This window comes from Oncorhynchus kisutch, linkage group LG12 (assembly GCF_002021735.2).
Source record: "Oncorhynchus kisutch isolate 150728-3 linkage group LG12, Okis_V2, whole genome shotgun sequence".
Classification (NCBI taxonomy): domain Eukaryota; kingdom Metazoa; phylum Chordata; class Actinopteri; order Salmoniformes; family Salmonidae; genus Oncorhynchus; species Oncorhynchus kisutch.
This window is the reverse complement of record NC_034185.2, coordinates 23371775-23396585: the sequence shown is the minus strand read 5'-3', so window position 1 is coordinate 23396585 and position 24811 is coordinate 23371775. Positions and strand designations below refer to the sequence as shown.

General features: G+C 42.1%; 2 protein-coding genes across 3 annotated transcripts; one reads left to right on the top strand and one right to left on the bottom strand.

Annotated features, from left to right (window-relative positions):
• Positions 1–1071: 1071 nt before the first annotated feature.
• LOC109900728 (Golgi-associated PDZ and coiled-coil motif-containing protein-like) lies at positions 1072–19902 on the bottom strand. Of its 2 annotated transcripts, XM_020496501.2 has the most exons (9): positions 19241–19902; positions 9196–9360; positions 8974–8997; positions 7534–7709; positions 7286–7451; positions 7086–7181; positions 6784–6948; positions 6011–6185; positions 1072–3798 (listed from the first exon to the last, which is right to left on the bottom strand). In XM_020496501.2, exons 1-9 carry the CDS (start codon positions 19508–19510, stop codon positions 3680–3682), a joined length of 1356 nt encoding a protein of 451 aa, XP_020352090.1. In that variant the 5' UTR covers positions 19511–19902; the 3' UTR covers positions 1072–3679. The 2 variants fall into 2 exon arrangements, with proteins under 2 accessions (XP_020352090.1, XP_020352091.1); XM_020496502.2 differs by lacking the exon at positions 8974–8997 and having other exon boundaries at positions 19241–19796.
• Positions 18981–23046, top strand: LOC109900249 (nephrocan). Its single transcript, XM_020495938.2, has 3 exons — positions 18981–20905; positions 21143–22044; positions 22369–23046. Exons 1-3 carry the CDS (start codon positions 20705–20707, stop codon positions 22775–22777), a joined length of 1512 nt encoding a protein of 503 aa, XP_020351527.1. The 5' UTR covers positions 18981–20704; the 3' UTR covers positions 22778–23046.
• The last annotated feature ends 1765 nt before the right edge of the window (positions 23047–24811 follow it).

Below are 24811 nucleotides of genomic sequence, written 5' to 3'. Positions count from 1 at the left end.
CCTCCACATGTCAAGGTCTCTTTACTATGTGAAAATGTGTCTCAGCAGCCTAGCCTCGGCCCTTGGACAACCGGCTTTCCAGTCCCAGCGCCCAGAGAAGCGGGAAGTCACAAGAACACCCCACCTCCACCAGCACTCCGCCTGTTTCTGTCTGTGAAGGAATGTGATAGTTTGGTGTCAGACTGGGAGCAGCAGCTGCTGCCCAGTCCTCTCAGCTCTGGGCCCAGCTGAAGAGAAGAGGGGAGAAGGCTGATTTCGGGGTATGACAGCCTCACTGAGGGCCCTGATAACACATTACTGGTCTCTCCATAAGCGGGGGTTAGAGTGGTGGTCTGGTGGAGAACCCTAGTCTGAGAAGAGCCTGTTTGTGGCTATGATCCTTAGTGTGTGATGAGAGCGGGTGTGTGTGAGGTCATGTCTGCCAGTGGGCTGGGCCTAGTCCAGCGGTTCACACAGGGGTGTGGAGCACCGGTTACACCTTCAACCCAAAGCTACCTGAAAGCTCAGATTCAGAGCAGCTCTTTCTGTGACTACACTGCTTCTTGTGGATTGCCGACTTTGAGATTAGCTTTGTTCACGTGAGCTTCAAGAGTATCTGTTTTGTACTGTGTCCCATTGGTAAATTCTAAATGGCAGGAAAAACGTTAACCTACAACTAGAGCGCGTTTACAAGTATTTGGATACACAATTATTCTTCTTACCATAATTGTCTGTATGAAGTCCTTAGCAGTTTATCAATCGTAACTGTATGTTTTTTCATTTGCTAAATGTTCAGTATGTCTATATTCACTGTGAATAATTGACGACTGCTGTTTCTGTGCTGTATTGATAAACCTCAGAATGCACTACCAGTGGTTCTAGCGTTTACATCTCCCCCTGGTGTTCATTGTAGTTCACTGAAAAAAGCAACAGTATTAGTAACAGTACACATCAGAAAAATAACTTCCAGTTTAATCAGTCTGCTTCTCATTGTCAGAAATGTGGATCTTCACATTTCAACCTAGTGAAGATGAAGATCTCTCTTTCATATATTGAAGGAAGGCAGGCAATACACACACTGTACAGACCAGATTGGGCAAATACATTGAAGTTTATTCAAAGGTTTCATGTTATGCATTAACTACAGATAAGACATTTATACCAAATCGTCCAAGATTTCAGAAACTCATTTTATGACAAAAATAAATACTTTTATTCCTCAAAAGCAAAGAAAACAAGGTCAGGTAAAACCTGTGTCCAAAAAGGGAGCCTTTGTTTCTTCAGTCAGAAGCACTGGCAACAAGCGATGTGAACATTCTCTATGACATGCTGCTGTCTAGTGCCACTCTGTGTCATTTCACTAACATTAAGCAGGGAACTGTCCTTGGCTTGGACACGTCCTTCATGAAGAGCAATTGAGTTTGATCAAAGCGCAATTTATACTGACCAAAAATATAAACGCAACATTTTCACTGATTTTACTGAGTTGCAGTTCATATAAGGAAATCAGTCAATTGAAATAAATGAGGCGCTAATCTATGGATTTCACATGAGTGGGCAGGGGCACAGCCATGGGTGGGCCTGGGAGGGGATAGGTCCACCCATTTGGGAGTCACGCCCAACCAATCAGAATGAGTTTTTCCCCACAAAAGGACTTTATTACAGAAATAAATACTCAGTTTCATCAGCTGTCCAGGTGGCTGGTCTCAGACGATCCCGCACGTAAAGAAACCGGATGTGGAGGTCCTGGGCTGGCGTGGTTACACATGTGGTTGTGAGGCTGGTTGAATGTACTGCGAAATTCTCAAATACGACATTGAAGGCGGCTTATGGTAGAGAAATGAACATTCAAGTCCCTGGCATCAACTCTGGTGGACATTCCTGCCGCTTCTTGATATGCCATACTGCCATACCTGTCAGGTGGATGGATTATCTTGGTAAAGGAGAAATGTTCACTAATAGGGATGCAAACCATTTTTAGAGAAATAAGCTTTTTGTGCATATGGAAAAATTCTAGGATCTTTTATTTCAGCTCATGAAACATGAGACCAACACTTTACATATTGCATTTACATTTTTGTTTAGTGTAGATAAAAAATTAAATAAACAGTAACTGCAGATTAGCTATGAATGAGGTCAAGATTGGAATACAAGGCTGCAGGTTGTCATCATGACCACCTCAACCCCTCAGCCCTCAGTATGGGGGTACATTTGTAATGAGTACAGTAGAGAGATGCTAGCTACTACAGTAGCTAAATTCCAATATGAATCTACAGAAATGCACTGATTTCAAGTTTAAAAACAGCTAATACATTTAGATAGTATACACAGAACTTTCTATAGTCTCAAAGATGATAGTTTGTGGATTTTATTTTGAAATTGATCTTCAGTGCATAAAAACCTGTTTGCATGCACACAAACCTTTTGGTTGTGTGAAATTCATAGATTAAAGCTGGAAACTCCCATCCCTCAGACAGGTTGATAACCCTCTGACAGCTCTTAATATCAGAATACGGTGCAGCCGACACGGCCGTCAGTCATCTTTTGGGTCCTAACGAGTCTGAAAACACAACCACTGATACAAGATCACAGCACACCAGTTATAGAGAAGGGTGGGAAAACAATACAGAGAAGGAACTTCAGGGACAAGCAAGATATGTACTTTACGTGAAAAGGGACAAGAACAAAGGCGGTAAAGGAGAAATCCTAGTTGAGTTTAAAGATATTGCACTTCTAATTTCTGGCAACGGAGCTTGTGGTAATATATATATATTTGTGAAAGAAATACTTCCAGAGTTATCAGTAACTTTGTCATACACAACTTGTTTTCAGAGAACATTAGCCAGTGTGTGTGCACCTCAGAGTAAACGGCAAGGACTTTGAACAGTATGAAGACAACGAGGTAGCACACAAGATGCATTGCTCAGAGTGCCCCATCTTTAAATGAAAATGTTGTGTAATGAGGACTATGGTAACATTCTGTGATACCATTGATCAAACACAGAGGGCACACCCTAACAGTTGAAATCCTTTGAATTCTGACAAGTCTTTCTGTACATTCTGTTTTGACATCCAATAGGTGAATGTGGCTGTTCTATATTCTGAACACTTGAGGGCTAAGCCTACTTGTAGGTGGATCTTAGAGCGGTGCAGGTTTGACATGGGAGTAAACATTGAGATCATAATCAGTGGTAGAAGATGAACATTACAGTTGAGGGAAAACCCTCTACACAAGCTACATGTGTAAGAGATAAATAAAAGCCAACATTTATGAAGGGAGAAGATTTCCTCAGCCTAGTAAAACAGTATTCATTACCAGCAGGGCAGTCTCACAGTAAGGAAGTGTCGTCTTAATGGGATCAGTAACTATACACACAGAAAAATACCACTTAGTCCATCCATTCAATCATCTAGACCCACATCTTCTCAATCTGTGGTCTTCTCTCATTGGCTCCTCACCGTTGCAGAAAGATAGTAACATGAATTCAAAAGAGCTTTGAGTGCCTTTCCATGACGACTTAATGATGAGTTGACTTTATCCCCATTTCTCCTCTCATACATCCTCCAGTGGACTCAGATGCAGTCCAGTCTCTCAAATCTCATAGAGTATAGTACAAAAATACATGTGCAGTCCAGTCTTTCAGCTCTTCTCCATCCTCCTCTGCACCCCTCCCCATTCCTCCAGATCCTCCCCGCCGCTCTAGGAGGTGCTCTTTCCGGACCCAGCAGTCTTAGACGGGGTCTCCTCCGATGGCGTCTCACTGAAGATCCCTGTGTCTCCGTTCTCTGGGCCGTCACCCACGGACATCTTTTCCAGGGCTGCAGCAAGCACATAGAGAGACAAACATGAATACACTCTCTCTCCTTCCTGTAGCATCTATCACTCTTGTACCAGCTGATATGCCATATTTTCTGTTCATTCACATATGCTCATATGGTATTGTGGCAGTCTAAAGTCCATTTGCTAGGCTTGGGCGGTATACCGTATATCAGGGTATTTGGAAATAGCCACAGGAGGCTTCTTAACAGGTTCTACTACCTCCAAGCCATAAGACTCCTGAACAGTTAATCAAATGGCTACCCAGGCTATTTGCATCGTCTCCCCCCCACCATCGATTTTACACTGCTGCTACTCTGTTTATTATCCATGCATAGTCAATGTACATATTACCTCGACTAACCTGTGCCCCCGCATATTGACTCTGTACCGGTACCCCCTGTATATAGCCTCACTACTGTTATTTTACTGTTGCTCTTTAATTTAATTTGTTATTTTTCCTTCTATATTTGTAATTATTATTTTTTTTACTTCAGTTTATTTTTGTAAATACTTAACATTTATTTTTCTTAACTGCATTGTTGGTTAAGGGCTTGTAATTAAGCATTTCACTACAAGGTATATTCTGTTGCATTCGGCCTGTGGCAGATAAAAATTGATTTTATGTTTTTATTAACACCGTCAATACCGTTGAAATTTCTTAGAATTTGTTTTATACACTGAATATCTTTTTCCTGCTTTTGAAGTAAACACCAGTAGTCAACTTGTGCAATATGTTTGGTGATAAAAGGTTGCGTTCATTTCACCTGTCCCATTATTTTTCATTCTGAAGCTTACCAGTGTTTGTTTACAAGCACACAACGATGAGGAACTGGAGACTTGTGAGTCACTCACTGTTGTGCAGCATATGCCAGTTGTTCTAGTTACAACTAAATGTTTGCCAGCTAGTTATCTTAGAACTAGAAAGTTAACTGTCTAAAATGCTACTCAGTTGTGCTAAGTGGTTAGCGTCTTCCAAAATCAAGTATCGCTTGGTAACAGCAGAGACTCCCTTCCTGGATCAAGAGCCTTAATGTCTAATATTTGTTTTCCGCGTGCAGCCAACTGTGAGTAACATTTTTGAGTTACTTGTATAACTTTATGAGCTGCGATGTCTGTCCTGCAAATACTTTAGGTCAGAGACTGTATAAAATGTTTGCAATGCACTTGTTAGCATTCTCTATTGAACAAAAATATAAATGTTTCATGAGCTGAAATAAAAGAAATCCTGAAATGTTTTCATACACACACAAAAAGCTTATTTCTCTCCAATGTTGTGCACACATTTGTTTACATCCCTGTCAGTAAGCATTTCTCCTTTGCCAACATAATCCATCCACATGACAGGTGTGGCATATCAAGGAGCTGATTAAACAGCATGATCATTACACAGGTGCAACCTGTGCTGGGGACAATAAAAGGTCACTCTAAAATGTGCAGTTTGGTCATACAACACAACACAGGTGTCTCAAGTTGAGGGAGCGTGCAATGGGCATGCTGACTGCAGGAATGTCCACCAGAGCTGTTGCCAGATAATTTAATGTTCATTTCTCTACCATAAGCCGCATCCAACGTTGTTTTAGAGAACTTGGCAGTACATCCAATCGGCCTCACAACCGCAGACCACGTGCAACCATGCCAGCCCAGGACCTCAACATCCGGCTTCTTCACCTGCGGGATCATCTGAGACCAGCCACCCAGACAGCTGATGAAACTGAGGAGTATTTCTGTCTGTAATAAACCCTTTTGTGGGGAAAAACTCATTCTGATTGGCTGGGACTGTGCCCCTGCCCAGTCATGTGAAATCCATAGATTAGGCCCTAATTCATTTATTTAAATTGACAGATTTTATTATATAAACTGTAACTCAATAAAAATCGTTGAAGTTGTTGCATGTTGCATTTATATTATTGTTCCGTACTCAAAGGCTCAGTGGGGTTGCAAAATGGCACCCCATGTGCTCAGTGCAGGTACTACCGAATATCCGGGTATGGCACAAGGTCAGTATGAGTATGACAATCTGGATACAGCCCAAGCCTACCATTTACACATTAACACAAAGACCCCCATTTGTATAATGCAAGTGAATGTGAAGTAAAAGCACTGTTTAAAATGCAAGTACATGAAAATAAAGCCATACTACTGTGAAAACTACATGTGCGTGTTTTATGATCAATGAAAGCCCAGGACTGAGGTACAGTAGAGATAACTTGCCTTGTAGTGATGCGGAGTCTGCTGTGCCGTTGTTCCTGCTGGCGGCTGACCCCTCCTCCAGCTCATCCAGGTAGAGGCGGTAGCGATGGCCGCTGTCATCCTCATACTCCACATTCTCATCGTCAGAGTCCACCTCCGGGGCCACGTACACCACCTCAAACTCTATCTCTCCCCTCTGGGGGACACAGAGGCAGACACACACACACGCACGCACACACACATTGGCAGAAACATGGACAAACACAAACACACACACACAGACACATGCACACACAGACACAGACACGCTCACACACAGACACGCGCACACACAGACACGCGCACACAGACACGCGCACACAGACACACACACAGAGCAGTGTGAGAGAAAACTTAACAATACGTTACCCAAAAGCTAAGTTGATTTGTTTGTTTGCCGAGGCATGATTAACTGTTTTTCCCCAATCCACAGAAGCAGTCCCACAGGCTAAATGAACCAACCCCAGCATGAACATCCATTCAATTACTCCAGAGTGTGGGCTGACTAAAGTTAAGGAAAGACATGACTGTCTCAGTAAAAGTTGGAGCCCCCAGGCTACACTAACTGGGTGTCACAGAGAGGGTGACAAAAGGCTTTTCACATGTGGATCACAAAAGGAATGTATTAGCTTTTTACTATGGTTTTACTTAACCTGGTCCTAAGCTGTATATGCTGTAGTCAACTATTCCACTGTAGCTAGTCACGTCATAATACATACAGTCATAACTTCTCTCTTCCTGGGACTGAGTCTGACCTGTTGTGAGAGGATGGTGACAGCCTCCTTGTGTTTGGCGTCCCTCAGGTTGATGCTGTTGACAGCCAGGATGGCATCGCCCACATGGAGCCCGCCACAGCGCTCCGCAGGCTGGGTAGGATGTATTTCTGAGATCAGGATGGGCACCCCGTGTTCCTTACCACCCTGTCCATCCAGAAATAACACACAGACATGCACATAAATATTAAGGCATGGACCATTACAGATTAGCAACACACTATGGGTTGAGACATAGTATATAACACTTTCTGGTTTGGGCAAAAATTGGTGGTGGAGTTTACCGTGATTGAAATGCCAAGTCCCTCGTGATCTTCCTTGGCCAGCACTACTTTACGAATAGGACCAACTCCTTGAGTCTTCTTCAGTATATCTGTTTCCTGAGAGAGAGATCAAACAAGCAAACAATTAGCGATACACAAAGAGGAAACAAATATCTTCACTACAATGAGAATCAAACCCCTCTACTCTGATGTCCACTCACATGCCCCACTGGAGACTCTAGGGGTTTCTTGGGGTCGTTGCGCCCCCTGCAGGCCCGGATAACTGTTTTGTGGCGGTGGAGGTGGATCTCAGCCTCCAGCTGGTTCCACAGCTTGTCGTGAGCGGGCCCCTTCATGTCCCGACCCAGCAGCTGGATCTGCTGTACTCTGGAGATGATGGATCCAAAGACAACTAGTTACTACAGTCAGCATTATTGGTTATTTCCGTCTAAGCTAGGGTTAGGGTTACCTTCCAGCCAGCTCCTTGTCCAGGTACTTGGCTGCCAATCTTGCCCCATAGACCTCAGCCTGCAGTACAGCGACGTGCCTACGGAGGGCTTCATTCTCCTTCTTATGCAGCTTGACCTCTGCCTCCAGCTTCACCTCCTTCACCTTCTCCTTCTTGTTGGCCTGCAGCTCCCTCTCCTGTCACACACAGGCAGGCGGGAGGGCACACGCACACACAAACACACACACACACACACACGAGCACACGCACACACGAAGATAAATAGTTGAGTTAAACTCTACAGAGAGAGCGAGTGCTGTGCTACATCCACAAATACCATGTCAAAGACAAACATGGATACAGTATACAGTATAGATGAAAGTTAAATTAAATATCTACTTGAGGACAAGACACACACATGACACACAAGATATGTAACTGTGGATTTGGCTATTATAAGTTCAATGCACTAACCCTTATGATGACCATGATGAGCAAGTTGTCCAGTGGTTAAGTTAGAGATTGAACAAAGGGTCAAAGATTTGAACTTAACCTTTAGAACACAGGTACAGCCAGTTGGTTCATCCAGAACTTGGCATCAAATTGACAGCCAGAACAATTGGTAATTACCTTTTGGAGAAAATGTGCTTACATTTTCTGATTTGTTATGATGAAAACATGACCACAATCACATATCAATTAAGCACAAAAACTGTTTTAAGTGAGAAGAAGGCATTCGTCTGAAGCCAAAAAAGGAAATTCATGTCACATGAGCACCACAATGCCTACTCCACCCATGCTCTACCAAGGTTTTAGAGCACACAGCTTTGACTTACTACAGTAGCTAAGTTGGTCTATTGTAATTCAAACAATGTGTAGGCAGGTTGCTTAGGATTCAAAACGTCTCAAACAGCCTCTTAGCGGAGGTGCTCCCACAATAATGTGATTCGTACCGCAAACGTACAAAATAAACTATTGAATGCTTTTCACCTCACACCAAGACATTATCCCATTCTTCTACTTTTTCAAACTTTTTAAATGATATGAAAGTAAGCTTTGCTTTCATAAGACCATCTGGCTTGATTGAATGAGCTGTTTTGTCTTGTAGTCATTTATTTCCCCTTTGCGCTTTGTTGACTATTGAGACAAAACTCTTTCCAAGTATCAAAACATGCATTTTCCTATCAAATCGGGCAACACAAATATACATAAATAGGCAATAACAAACAACAAAGCTACAGTAATTCCATATCTGATATCCATGTCAGTCATTGCTAGCACAAGCCCCATAGAGGGCCTGTTGGACTTATTAATGAGCAACTGTTGTCAGCAAGAGCAGGAAAAGACCAAACTTGAGGTTAGGATGAGTACACAGACCAAAGCACAGACACATGCAAGACACAGACGCACAGCTATCACTAACCACAAAACCAGACACACAGACGACATGCACACACTTACCATCTCCTCCACTGAGGGAACAGGCTTAAGGTGAGAAGAACAGAGAAGGGGTCAAAGGTTAGAAAGGCGGAGTTAAAATCACAGCCAAGCAGTGGGGAAGCATACCACCATTTACCACTTTACAGACCCACTGGAACCTCAGCAGGTATACCCCCCAAAAATATATTAGCAGTCGTGTGTGTGTGTGTGTGTCTGTGCTTGTGTGTGTGTGTGGTGCCCTACCATCCTGTCTTTGATGGCGTCAGAGTCCACAGTCTGTCCAGCCTTGGCATGAAGCTGCAGCTGCATGGCATGAAGGTGGAGCAGCTGGTCGTGGACCTCCCTCTCCACCACCACCTTCTCCGCCTGCACGTCAGTCAGCTCCGAACGCAGGTCCACCAGCTGAGCCTGGAGGAGGGAGAGAGTTACATAAGTGTACACTTCTTCTGACTTCCAAGATTCTTAGGAACCCTCATCATTTATATAAACTGCAATCAGTGTGCCATGCCCATGCCATTATCCCAGCACAGATCAAATTAGATTTTGGATTGGTCTGTTTTACATTCTCTCTCTGTTCTTTCTTAGAAAGCAGGCTACTTTTTATTCAAGCCTGAATGAATTTTGCCAAAATGAATAGGCCTACAAATCCTGCGCTCGAGGTTGTCTATTGTATGCAAACAAAACCCTGAAAAAAAATATTATATATAAAAAAACTAATGGTGCTAGTCTCTGGAGCCTATTGAGCGTGGCAACATGGGAAGCAGACTTAGGTTCAGAGACAAATCATTTATTTATTTATGCCATTGAACTGGGGCCACCTGCCTGTCACAGCTGTGGGAATGAATTCATCTTGGTATGAATGAGGTTCATATTTTAGGATTCACTTCACCTACGATGATGAAAGAGGAGTGTGCTTAACATGTGAATCTGACTGAATACTAAACAGCCTCTGTCTCCTAAATGATTTATCATCATCCTCAGACAGAGACTCATCTATCACTGTTATAGTCAGGCCTTCATTATAAAAAGACATTATAATGTCTAAATCAAATAGAATAATCTATAGTACGAATATTCTATAGCTTCTCAAATGTAAGATAGGTAGGGGAAACAGTGACACACACACACACACACACACACACACAGTGATCTCTGTATTCAATTTAAGGGGCTTTATTGGCATGGGAAACATTTTTATTTATTTAACTAGGCAAGCCAGTTAAGAACTACTACTTATTTACAATGAAGTCCTACACCGGCCAAACCCGGACGACGCTGGGTTAATTCTGCGCCGCCCTATGGGACTCCCAATCACGGCAGGTTGTGATACAGTCTATTTGAACCAGGGTGTTTGTCATGACGCCTCTAGCACTGAGATGCAGTGCCTTAGACCGCTGCACCACTTGGGAGCCCCAATCAATGCCAAAGCATGTGAAATAAACAAAACAAAAAATCAACAGTAAACATTACACTCACAAAAGTTCCAAAAGAATAAAGACATTTCAAATGTCATATTATATCTATATACAGTGTCATAATGATGTGCAAATACTTAAAGTACAAAAAGGGAAAATAAATAAACAAAGATAGGTAGTATTTACAATGGTGTTTGTTCTTCACTGGTTGCCCTTTTCTTGTGGCAACAGATCACAAATGGTGCTGCTGTGATGACACACTGTGGTATTTCACCCAATAGATATGGGACTTTATCAAAATTGGATTTGTTTTAGAATTATTTGTGGGTCTGTGTAATCTGAGGGAAATATATGTCTCTTTAATGTGGCCATCAATTTGGCAGGAGGTTAGGAAGTGCAGCTCAGTTTCAACCTAATTTTGTGGGCAGTGTGCACATACGCCTGTCTTCTCTTGAGATCCAGGTCTGCTACGGCTGCCTTCCTCAATAGCAAGGCTATGCTCACGGAGTCTGTACATAGTCAAAGATTTCCTTCATTTTGGGTCAGTCACAGTGGTCAGGTATTGTGCCACTGTGTACTTTCGGTTTAGGGCCAAATAGCATTCTAGTTTGCTCTGTTTTCTTGTGTCTATATCTGTGCTCTCTAATCTAATCAGAAAGACTAAGACATGAGTCCTGCCGACCTGTCCTTTTCCTGATAAACTATGCCAGAGTAACAGTCCGGAGCCAAGGCTGAGGAATTCTTAATAGCTGAGCGATCACTTTGTTTGGTTATTATTCTACAATCGATTTTGTTTGCATAAAAAAACCTTGCTCCCTCGACAAGAGACACAGTTTAGCTTTTTGCTCAAGTGTCGGCAACATAATGACAGAAAGCAATTCCCTGAAGCTTGGCTTCCCCGGCAGACATCTTCCACAGTTAAGCTTTTGAAGTGATTCACACACATGCAAAACTGATTCATCTCACATAAGGGGATAAATCCCCCATTGAAGTCTCAGTAGAAATAAAGAATAGTTTTAATAGATTTTTAACGGAGGGGGTAAAGTAGATCACACCAGCGGACCCCATCCTCATGGGGTCTGAAACAGGCACCAGCCAAGGCACCAAATGTCCTTACCTGTAGAAACACTAAGGAACTGAACATCTGGGTACCAGAGAGAGGCCCTGGACCTGAAGATATTCTTCCTCTTCAGTCTTACGGTCTTCAGCAAATATAGATACAAATATAAATCTAGCCGATTTACACTCGTATTCATCTGGAATTCTGAGTTAGCCAAAATTCTGAATCTAGAAATGGATGCCCACAATGGGTTCCAATGGCTGGGCAGGAAAAACCGGCTTGACTCACCAATCTGAGCCTTCAAGGTCTAGAAAACCTTCTACTCTACTTTCATGAGTGTTTACTAGCTATTCTGACAACACAGCAGCATTGCTAAGAATAAAATACCAACAGACCACATAAAATGGGTTAAGGTGCAACTACACTAGATCATTTTTAGCCAACACTAGTTTATATGCTGTTATAAGCCGGGTGGTTCGAGCCCTGAATGCTGATTGGCTGACAATTGTGGTATATCAGTACAATTTCAACTTCTTTACATTTCTTTTCACTTTTTTCTTTACTTACACTTGTATGTTGACTCCATATTGATATTGGGATTTTAAGTTTTGCCTGACTTTTGTTAGCAGATGTACAATCATCACGAATTGAATTATGGGGTGTTTTAGGCCCTGGAGTGAACATCATTGTACAACTAGACTAAAAACGAGGGCTGAGGGGCTTACTTTGCAAACTTCCCTTGCTTGGCTAATCATTTGGACCACCCTCCAAGATGGTGACGGCGATTCCCAAGTGGACAAAGGTGTGTCTTTTATGAGTTTGAACCGCAGCCCCGGTGACCTTAATTCATCAATCAAGTACAAGCGAGGCAAGAAAACTCAGTGACACAGCCCTCCGTGGAATGAGTTTGACACGTGATATAAAACCCTGTTCGCATGGGAATAGTATTAGTAGAGAACGTGGTTATGTATTTAGACAGGATTATTATTTTTTTATTCAACAAATTAACAGTTACAACAGAAACCTAGAGTTTTTTTTATTTGACCTTTATTTAACTAGGCAAGTCAGTTAAGAACAAATTCTTATTTACAATGACAGCCTACCAAAAGGCCTCCTGCGGGGACGGGGGCCTGGGATAAAAAATTTAAAAAAGAATACTATATAAATATAGGACAAAATACACATCACAACAAGAGAACAACACTACATAAAGAGAGACCTAAGATGACAACATAGCAAGGCAGCAACACATGACAACACAGTATGGTAGCAACACAACATACAGTTGAAGTCGGAAGTTTACATGCACTTAGGTTGGAGTCATTAAAACTCGTTTTTCAACTACTCCACAAGTTTCTTGTTAACAAACTATAGTTATGGCAAGTCGGTGAGGTCATCTACTTTGTGCATGACACAAGTAATTTTTGCAACAATTGTTTACAGACAGATTATTTCACTGTATCACAATTCCAGTGGGTCAGAAGTTTATAAACACTAAGTTGACAGCTTGGAAAATTCCAGAAAATTATGTCATGGCTTTAGAAGCTTCTAATAAGGCTAACTGACATCATTTGAGTCAATTGGAGGTATACCTGTGGATGTATTTCAAGGCCTTCCTTCAAACTCAGTGCCTCTTTGCTTGACATCATGGGAAAATCAAAAGAAATCAGCCAAGACCTCAGAAAGACCTCCACAAGTCTAGTTCATCCTTGGGAGCAATTTCCAAACACCTGAAGGTACCACACTCATCTGTACAAGTAATAGCACGCAAGTATAAACACCATGGGACCACGCACCCATCATACCGCTCAGGAAGGAGATGAGTCTCCTAGAGATGAACGTACTTTGGTGTGAAAAGTGCAAATCAATCCCAGAACAACAACAAAAGGACCTTGTGAAGATGCTGGAGGAAACAGGTACAAAAGTATCTATATCCACAGTAAAACAAGTCCTATATCGACATAACCTGAAAGGCCGCTCAGTAAGGAAGAAGCCACTGCTCCAAAACCGCCATAAAAAGCCAGACTACGGTTTGCAACTGCACATGGAGACAAAGATCGTACTTTTTGGAGAAATATCCTCTGGTCTGATGACACAAAAATATAACTTTTTGGTCATAATGACCATTGTTATGTTTGGAGGAAAAAGGGGGAAGCTTGCAAGCCGAAGAACACCATCCCAACTGGGAAGCACAGGGGTGGCAGCATCATGTTGTGGGGGTGCTTTGCTGCAGGAGGCACTGGTGCACTTCACAAAATAGATGACATCATGGGGTAGGAAAATTGTGTGGATATATTGAAGCAACATCTCAAGACATCTGTCAGGAAGTTAAAGCTTGGTTGCAAATGGGTCTTCCAAATAAACTATGACCCCAAGCATACTTCCAAAGTTGTGGCAAAATGGCTTAAGGACAACAAAGTGCCCATCACAAAGCCTTGACCTTAATCCTATAGACAATTTGTGGGCAGAACTGAAAAAGTGTGTGTGAGCAAGGAGGCCGACAAACCTGACTCAGTTGCACCAGCTCTGTCAGGAGTAATGGGCCAAAATTCCCCCAACTTATTGTGGGAAGCTTGTGGAAGGCTACGCAAAACGTTTGACCAAAGTTAAACAGTTTAAATGAATGTTACCAAATACTAATTGAGTGTATGTAAACTTCTGACCCACTGGGAATGTGATGAAAGAAATAAAAGCTGAAATAAATCACTCTCTACTATTATTCTTATATTTCACATTCTTAAAATAAAGTGGTGATCCTAACTGACCTAAGACAGGGAATTTTTACTCTGATTTAATGTCAGGAATTGTGAAAACTGAGTTTAAATGTATGTAAACTTCCGACTTCAACTGTAACAACATGGTAGCAACACAACATGGTAGCAGCACAAAACATGTTACAAACATTATTGGGCTCAGACAACAGCACAAGGGCAAGAAGGTAGAGACAACAATACATCACACAAAGCAGCCACAACTGTCAGTAAGAGTTTCTCTGATTTAGTCTTTGAATGAAGAGATTGAGATAAAACTGTCCAGTTTGAGTGTTTGTTGCAGCTCGTTCCAGTTGCTAGCTGCAGCGAACTGAAAAGAGGAGCGGCCCAGGGATGTCTGTGCTTTGGGGACCTTTAACAGAATGTGACTGGCAGAACGGGTGTTGTATGTGGAGGATGAGGGCTGCAGTAGATATCTCAGACAGGGGGGAGTGAGGCCTAAAAGGGTTTTATAAATAAGCATCAACCAGTGGGTCTTGCGACGGGTATACAGAGATGACCAGTTTACAGACTAGGGGCGGCAGGTAGCCTAGTGGTTAGAGCATTGGTCCAGAAACTGAAAGGATGCTGGATCGAATCCCCGAGCTGACAAGATAAAAACATCTGTCGTTCTACCCCTGAACAAGGCAGTTAACCCACTGTTCCCCGGTAGCCGTACTTGTAAATAAGAATTTGTTCTTAATGGACTTGACTAGTTAAATAAAATGTTAACAGAGGAGTGCAGTGATGTGTCCTATAAGGAACATTGGTGGCCGAATGGTAAAGAACATCTAGCCGCTCGAGAGCACCCTTAACTGCCGATCTATAAATGAGGTCTCCTTAATCTGGCATGGGTAGGATGGTCATCTGAATCAGGGTTAGTTAAGCAGCTGGGGTGAAAGAGGAGCGATTACGATAGAGGAAACCAAGTCAAGATTTAACTTTAGCCTGCAGCTTTGATATGTGCTGAGAGAAGGACAGTGCACTGTCTAGCCATACTCCCAAGTACTTGTATGACGTGACTAGCTCAAGCTCTAACCCCTCAGAGGTAGTAATAACACCTGTGGGAGGAGGTGCATTATTCTTACCAAACCACATTTGTTGTAGAGCACTTAACACAAAATCCAGGGAGGGGCCAGCTGAGTATAAGGCTGTATCATCAGCAAATAAATGGATGAGAGAGCTTCCTACTCCCTGAACTATGTTGTTGATGAAAATTGAGAAGAGCGTGGGGCTTAGGATCGAGCCTTGGGGTACTCCCTTGGTGACAGGCAGTGGCTGAGACAGCAGATTTTCTGAGTGTATACACTGCACTCTTTGAGAGAGGTAGTTAGCAAACCAGCCCAAATACCCCTCAGAGACACCAATACAGTGTGCCGGCCCACAAAAATTGAATGGTCTACCGTATCAAAAGCTTTGGCCAAGTCAATAAAAATAGCAGCACAATATTGCTTAGAATCAAGGGCAATGGTGACATCATTAAGGACCTTTAAGGTTGGAGTGACACATCCATGACCTGAGAGGAAACCAGATTGCATACCCGAGAGAATACTACAGACATCAAAAACCAATCAGTTGATTATTGACAAGTTTTTGCAACACTTTTGATAAACATGGTAAAATAGAAATAGGCCTATAACAGTTAGGATCTTGGTTCTCAAATTTCTAAACCATACCAAACCACCTTTGGTGTAGCGTCACCATAATATTTGAATTTAGAAAGTGTGTTCATAATCATTAGGATATTTTAGCAATCCGCAATATAAGACGTCCTAAATACCCCCTAGCCTTCAGATGTGAGCTAAACAATGCATTTGCACTTGATATGCGTTTTTAGGCTATGAATGAGGAAGTGAACTTGTCATTTCCAAATGTTTAGCTCTGTTGTATGCTGCTTTGCAATCTATTAAAACCAAGGGTTGCATTAAATAGGCGCAATATTTTTTATTGATGCATTTGGCAATGTTCAACTCATTCGCACATAACGTATAAACAAAAGCATTCACTGTGAAAGTTGATACATCTAGGCCCTTCATATATAGGCTATGCACAGCACTGTTCAATTTATCGAGTCAGTTCGTTTCTTTGCTCAAAGTGCGAGCAACACCTGTCAAACTCAGACATTTCTCTCAAAACACAGGAATGTCGATTCACACGGGACATGTATATCAGATGATTTTGGAGTTTGCCAAAAAAACAGTAGGTTATTCTGGCTGGAATTGTTACTCTCTTGCCATGTAGAAATTACCGACATGGCAGATTCGGACAGGACTAAAATTACAAAGACGTGGTGTTTTGTGCTCATGCACATATTTACACTACCCAACCTCCCCAGTAAAACTAATCCAGTCCGAATAAGGTTGTAGGCAACCTAAAACTCTTCTTTAGCCATATTCACACGGGACTAGTATTCCTAAAGAACATTGGTTATGTATGGTCTTCTGTGTGAGAACCTAGATTAATATTGGGCGATTGCACGACAGCTGAAAATATTTTGGGCATCTCAGATCTGTTCTGGAAATTGTCACATAGGAACTTCGTTCGGAGGAAGGATGTTTAACATGCTTTTTACATTTATTTTTTTAGGATCCTGATGAAATTGTCGATTTTAGGCCCTTTTTAGACTTATACAGGCCTCCTGTAAAACCCTATGAACTGTGAACCGTACATGATACAGACGACATCTTGGTGTCATTATATTCCTTATAGTGCTCCCTCAAATATGGAGTAGCCTATGTCCAGTTGATGAAAGACATTTTCACATTCATTTATTCAACATTAAAAAAATCTCAAAACGACCCTTTTTGATTTAGCCTTTTTTTAGACATATTGTTTGAAGGCTCTACAGTGCGACCATTTGACTTGCATATGCGCCTAAATATTTTGCTGTGTGACCTGGATTTTTAATTTAGGAGCACCAGGGCGCCTAGAAGAATGAATGATTCTAGCTTTAATACCTCATAGTTTTCATTGCGCTCCTAAATGTCTTTGTGTCCACCTACATTTTTCAATGAGGCACAGACGTGCTCCTTGTCAACTAAGGTCAGCATAGAGCCCTGTGTTTGCAACAATATACTCTTCAAACACATCACATTTTCAGAGTGGGCTCTCTGCTACTTTTAAAGATATGACCCATTTTTTGTTCTTCTTCATAGAAATAGACATCACGGGTAATTAACCAATCACAGTTCTCCTTTAGGCTTGCACATTCAGAAAGTCCCCAGCAGTGGGAGAACCCTTTGAATCCATGTTCCCATTCACAGTGTTGGTGGTGCTCATAAAATTGATCACACCTTCAGAATTAGCAGAGAGCCCATTCTGGAAATGTGATGTACTTGTAGAGTATATTGTTCCAAATAATATGTCTTGAAATCAACAAGGGTAGTTGTGGTGCTGTAAACAGCAAACCCTCTTACCATGCCCTTCCAGCACCTTCCCAGTTAGGAGGCTAATAGAGCCCAGCTGAGGTTCATTAGTCAATCATGTGTGTGATTGTTCAGCCAAATCAGACCAAACAGTTGAGTAGGCTGCTGCTGCTCACATTCAGGGGGAGAAAGGACTGGAGACAATATCAGACAGGTTGGGAGCTAAAATACTTTGAGAGACCTTAGTTACTGAAGTTATATGTTAAGTAACTTCATCTTGAGCCTATATGTTTGTAAAATGTAATACATCTGAAATGTTAACAGTTTACTTTTCCTCTACCCTGAGACCCCTTCTAGTTCTGGTCTGTGGCCCCTCCCAAGGCTCTGCTGCAGTAGTTGATTCATATTTTTGATATTGAATAAATTAAAATTGTATTAAAGAATCAAGAAACGTTATATTTAGAGAATAATAATACCAAGATGTCTACCATGTAGGCCTACTGTTCCCCGATCAAAGGGTCTCACAGGAGGCATGTATAGGCCTAAAATGGGCACGTACTTTCATGATATTCTCAATGGTTTGTGAAAAAAGCATTTCAAACATCCTTCCTCCCATTGAAGTTTGAGAATTTCCAGAACAATCTGCAATACCAAAAATATTTTCTGCTTCTGCTGATGTGGAATCTGACAATTATTAGTGAACTTCCTATCCTCCAGTATTTGACATTTCTGTGCCCTTACCTTGGTGCCTTTGTGTTTTATCATGTGCTTCTGACCTGCCCTTCCTGCTGCAATGTGACCATTGTGTCAACCTGTCATTAGCGCAAAGCTACCTTAGGTAGGTGGAAAACATGTAGGCCTAGTTAAAAATGTAACAATACAGATCTAACCTTTCTCTAAATAGATCTTAACATAAATCTAATTGGTCACACACCAATGGCTGTAACCAGTGGACAGAACAGGCATTTCACAAATCCAATCATAGCTGATTTTCCACAGATTTGGTTTACTTTAGCCATGTCATATACCCTTAGGCCATGACTTTGTAGTAGGTGTTGTTGGGTGCCAACTGGTTGTGTAAAGCCAGAATTCCTGATCTCAGCACTATACTGCGCTGAAGGTAGAGGCTGAAATGCAGTATCAATTTACATACAGGCAGTAATAGGAGCTCTACGGTAGTCATAAGAATTGCTGGGAAGGTGTTGACAGAGTCAACTACACCACTGACCAAACAATGGCTATTGAGCATGGTGAGGTCATACATGGTGGGGTAAGGGTCAGGATGATCCTTGTTTCTGTTTGTCTCATCAATAGATTTTACAACGTAAAGTGGCTGTCAAATATTGTGTGTACTCTCACCTAATTCTTATTCTGTCAATTGCCAGAGCAGAAATGCAGATTGTCAACAAGTTACACAACAGATATTGATACTGGGTGGTCAATTTCAAACTTTTAGGAAGGGACAATGTACGGAAGTGGTTGTTTGGGATCATGTCGAGCCATCTATCCTCGACCTGTCACTCAACTGGATGTCCAGAGACGCACGGTCATGCATGGAGAGAGCTATGAAGGACATTCGAATTCTGACAGCTAACTAGGAGCTAGCTTGTTGGCCTACACAGCATAAGTATACCATTAACATATCAAATGATCATGCGCATCCTTTTTAGCATTTATACAAGACAAGTTTGCGCTCACCTCTACTTTGTGATTAAGTTGAAAAATCGTCTGGGCTTTGTGGCAAAGCTGAGCAAAACAGGAGCTGAGACTTGTCATCTTTTGACGACCCTCGTATGTGATGTCAGCTTGATCTGGGTCGATTTCTCCAAGTAGTAAATCGACGTCAACAAACGCCTTGTCAAACTCCTTCTCCAGAACCTCAAGCCACCGAAACATGGACATCCCCGTGCCTGGACTGACCAGGGCCGTGCCCTGGGCTGACGGAGAGGCACCGGCCGAGGCAGACATGTCCAACAGTGCAGGCTAAAAGCTAAAGCTAGCCGACTAACCGATTCCCTTCACAAATAAAATAAGCGCTTTGTTTCCGCCACCCTGTATAAGTTAACTGAGTCGTAATACCAGAGTCACACTGTACTCTAAATGCCCTAATCATACGAAAATGTTTATTTTCAGAAAAGACTAGCTAAAAAAATGTATTTGGTTCTTTCCCAAAACCCTAATCCTACCAGGAAATCCGAAATCGGATACGGATCATAGCTATGAATCGACTACAACAGTCTGCCACACAACAGAAAAAAAGCAATCGATAGCATATCTAATCAATCTGTGTCGAGTTCTTGGGGGCAGTTTCCTGCCACTCCTTATACTGGCAGACAGTAGCATATATTATTGTACCTTTGTCGTTGACAATTGCAGTTGAATGCTTTGCTTTTCACTCTTGTTTTTGGTGGCCACTCCCTGTGTCTAAAATATCTTGTTGGAGAGTGTAAACATTTCTTATGTCATTGTAGGCATGGTTTGAGTGGCTCTGCAGACAGTATTACATATTTTACATAGCTACTTTTTGCATTAAATAAATAATTTTTAATTGTATTTGCTAACCTTTTATCTCACACCATTGTTGTTGGGATAATCAGACACATTTTATTTATTTAATGTTCATGAGAGATAAATATACATTTCCTGTGTGGCACTACAGAAGGCAATCCTTCAGTTAAAAGACAAGTGGTCGTTGTTCATTAATCTGTATTCAATTTTACTAATAATATATGCCATTTAGCCTTCACTTTTATCCAAAGCGACTTAGTCACAAGTGCATGCAGTAATCAGGGTTAAGGTAGTTCATCTAACATATCTTAAAACATAACATGCAAATATATGGCAACTCCTTCAAGACAGTGGCAGAAAGAGTATTCAAATAGACAGAGGAGGAAATTGTATTTGTTTAACTGAATGGGTTGTAAATGGTTTATCAGCAAGTTTCTCACGTCCGCAAACAGAAGGGCTATCTATTACTGTTTGTGTCAGTTCCTTGTCGGTGTCAAATGTTGTTTTTTAACCAAGATAAACATCTCTGCCATTGTTCCAAATGAAACAGAGCACCTACTCTCTCCCACATAATCCTTGCTGAGGTATTTAAACCCCAGAGCAAGAGGGAGTGCTGTTCTTTTTTACTGAGATGCCCAACTAGGCTGGGTGTTCATGATGTGGTTTCTCATGATCTTGCTGGCAAGTATTACATTGCATACGCTCGTGTGCATCTGTAGCAATGTCTGTCCAAAGAAGTGTGTGTGTGATAGTGCAAAGTCAGTGCAGTGTTTCAGGTTGCAGTCTTTTCCCACTGGAATCACTAAAGATGTGAGGAAACTAAACCTGGGATACAACCACATCAAGCAACTAAAGGTAAGAGTGGAATTGCTTATTTGATAATAACCATTGATAATCAGTGACATTGGTAACAATAGATTCACTATCAAACCATTTTCAGACCTTTCATCTTAGCAATCTTGTAATTATTCCTTAGAAATCAGTTTGATTTAAGCACTACTGAGTGATGATTTACTTCTGATTAATAGCATATTGTTTGTATAATGGTACACATGAGTTAATATCTTCTCCTGATATGTTTGTCTTTTCCAGGGTAGAGACATATCTGGCCTGACAGAGCTGGAGGAAGTGATAATTTCATCCTGTGGAGTGGAGGTGGTGGAGGTCAATGCTCTCAGGGCTCAGGGGCTACTAAGAAGCCTGGATCTACAGAAGAATAAACTGCATCAGATCCCCCGTGGTCTCCCACCCAGCCTGGAGACCCTCAACGTGGGCCACAACAGGATCACAGGCCTCCAGGAGTCTGTCTTTGAGGGGCTGAAGAAACTACGCCTGCTTGATCTTCAGAACAACCAGATCACCAACCTGCGTTCCAACACCCTCTCCACCCTGAAGAAGTTGGAGTGCCTTTACCTGGATGGAAATCAAATTGAGACAGTTCAAGGTGCTCTGAGACTCCCCCAACTGAATCTGTTGAGCTTGGGGAACAACAAGATCCCCTGTTTTCCCTCATCCTTTTTCACACCACTACAGTCCTTGACGACACTGCGTTTACCAGGGAACCTCCTATCAAGAGTCCCACTTGATCTCCCTCACGCCCTGTCCTACCTGAACTTGGACAGGAACCAAATACGAGCACTGAGAAACCGCGAGATGGGCCAACTCCGCAACCTCACGTCTCTGTCTGCGTCCTACAATAGGTTGGTTTCTGTGGATGGTGGCCTTCGCTTGCCCAACCTCACAGTGCTGGAACTGCCAGGAAACCAGCTGAGGGTGCTGCCCAGTAGACTTAGCCCCAAACTGGAAAAACTGGACTGCAGACAGAACTCCATTCAGGAAGTCACCTTCCAGCACCTGTCTGGAATGAAACAGCTGAAGCATCTCTTCCTAGAGAATAACACCATCTGGAACTTTGAAGCTAATGCTCTGAGGAACAGTGTTCACATAACCAACCTGGCTCTGGAACAGAATCTCCTCTCCTCTATTCCAGACGGGTATGTATTTCATACCTTTGATATGGTGCTTTATTAGCATGTTTTAGACTAACATTTGGGATCATATTGATGAATTCATGACATACATTATAGATGTGTTGTACATTCAATTGAGTATTACTCATTTGTACAATAATCTTTGTACAATAAATCGGTAGAATAGCGGCCTAACCACATTGTAGGTCTTTGGTTAAACATATTTGAGTATAAAGCCACAAGATGATAGATAAACACATCTTGACTGTAGATCCATGTGACTCCTTTGGCCTTTTGGTAAGAGCAGACACCACTGTCCACTGTTCTGTTAACATGTCTCTCTGGCAGGCTTCCAGAGAGTCTGATCCGCCTGGACTTGAAAGGGAACCGCATCGAGGCCGTCCAGGAGCAGGAGCTGAGATCCCTGAAGCGCCTGCAGGTGTTGAACTTGAGGAGAAACAAGCTGACCTCCCTCCCCCAGATCACCCTGGATCTGCTTCCACGGCTGAGGACCGTCTACCTAGATGGGAACCCCTGGAACTGCAGCTGTGAGCTCCTGGGGGTCAAGAGGACCCTGCTGGCCAGGAGGGTGGAGATCCCTAAAGAGCTGTGTAACGAGCATGTGAGTGCGCCGGGGGACAGCTGGAGAGCGTACCTGATGGCCCAGGACAGATGTGAGGAGTACTTCATGGAAACCGCCCCTGAGGACCAAGTGGAGCAGACAGACACTGAGGAGTATTATGACTATGATTCGTAGATGGAGAAAATAAATGTAGCAGGGGAATTTCATGTTTAGCTGAACATACGGGGTATTTTGAATGTTTTAACATTTTACCGTAGTTTGGCAATTAATACTAAGGAAGTTACCTTTAGCTGTGTAGTCAATAGAAAAACATTAAACTACTGTATTAACAAACAGCTATTGCAATATACATTGGTAGATAGGTATATGTAGAATATACCATAAATACCTAATGTATAATAACATAATAATAAATAAACAAGTTTCATTACAGTTTTCATTTACTTGGCACAAACAGTTGCAAATAATCTGCTATAGGATAAACCATGTAATTACTTTTGTGTGTTTTTGGTTTGTTCTGAATTTAATTGGCATCTTAGTTGATACTGTAAAAAAGTGTTATGCACACTTTGCAAAAACAATAGACAAATAAATACTAGCTACGACCTGCACGGTTTCCAACCAGTTTAAACCTAACCTTAAGCCTAACTTTAACCACACTGCTAGCCTTATTCCTAACGCTAACCATAAATTAAGCACAAACAGCAAATGTTTTTTTTCATGTTTGTTCATGAATGTTTACAATATAGCCAATTGTGACATTGTGGATGTGGTAACTAGTGGACACCTCTAGGTTCTGACAAAAAGAACAACCAGAGTATCTCGGCATGCGTTTGAGGGGACGGGCGGACAGGAAGTGGGGTGATGGCGGAAGTGGATGCTGAGTTTGAATCCAGTAGCGCTTCCAGCAAATTTGGTGAAGACGAATGTTCTGCATGGACAACAGTAGTATCAACAACTAGAACAAAAAATGAAAATTTCAAAAACGGCAGTGGGTAATATGTGTGAATGATAATGAATCTCTTCTTATTGGGATAAGTTTGTTGAGTAAGGATGCATATGTGGGAAACCCATTTGAGGGGTCGAAGATTGTGAAGCAAGGGCTTGGAAAAGTGGGGTCTGTCAGAGTTACCAGGAGTGGTCTTATTAATTGTATTTCTGAAGAACAGGGGAAGATTGCAGTGGGCCTCAAGCGAATCCAGACAACAGAAGTGTTGTGTTTTGAATTTAAGTAGAGCACCTGTCAAAGGAGTCATCTCAGGGGCGATGAAGATCATTCCTGGTGTGGTTGGTGCCCTGCGTCTGACCCACTGGAAGAAAGTGAAGAAAGTCTGTCGGTCCTGTTGTTTTTTGATAAAGAGCAAATACCTTCGCATGTGAAGCTTGGTTATGTAAGATACGCTGTAAGAGCTTTCGTCTCCAAACCACTGCAGTGTAAGAATTATAAAGGATTTGGCCATGTTTCAAGTGTATGCAGACAAAACAGTATACTGAATTTTTTTTGTGTAGAAGTACGACAGTGTTGCAATTGTGGTGGGGATCATGATCCTGAGTTACTGGAGTGCCCTTTAAGGGTGAAGGAGAATGAGGTGGCAAAAGCTAGAGCGGTCAATCAAATCTCCTATGCGGAGGCGATTCAAATCATTGAGTGACTAGTGATGCTAGTAAATATATGGTAGTGGATACACCACAGCCTGTAGTAAATGTTTGCTGCCAGACAAAAGATTAGTGTGTGTTACAAAATGTGGATTTTGTTGCATTCATTAAAACATTTATAAACTGTACAGCACAAGTCTCAAAGAAGTCTATGAAACTGGACATTATTGTGGCTGCGGCAGAAAAGTTTGGGGGATTTAAGGATTTTACATCTGAAGACTTGCAAGGGCTACTGGCGCCAGAAGACCCGCCCTACCAGATTCGCCTTGAGCCTGTTTTTTATTTATTTTATTTTACCTTTATTTAACCAGGTAGGCAAGTTGAGAACAAGTTCTCATTTACAATTGCGACCTGGCCAAGATAAAGCAAAGCAGTTCGACAGATAAAACGACACAGAGTTACACATGGAGTAAAAACAAACATACAGTCAATAATGCAGTATAAACAAGTGTAGGTGTACACCTGTGTAGGTGTAACAGATTTAGCTTCCGTCCCTCTCCTCGCCCCGAAACAGGGACCCTCTGCACACATCAACAACGGCCCCCCACGAAA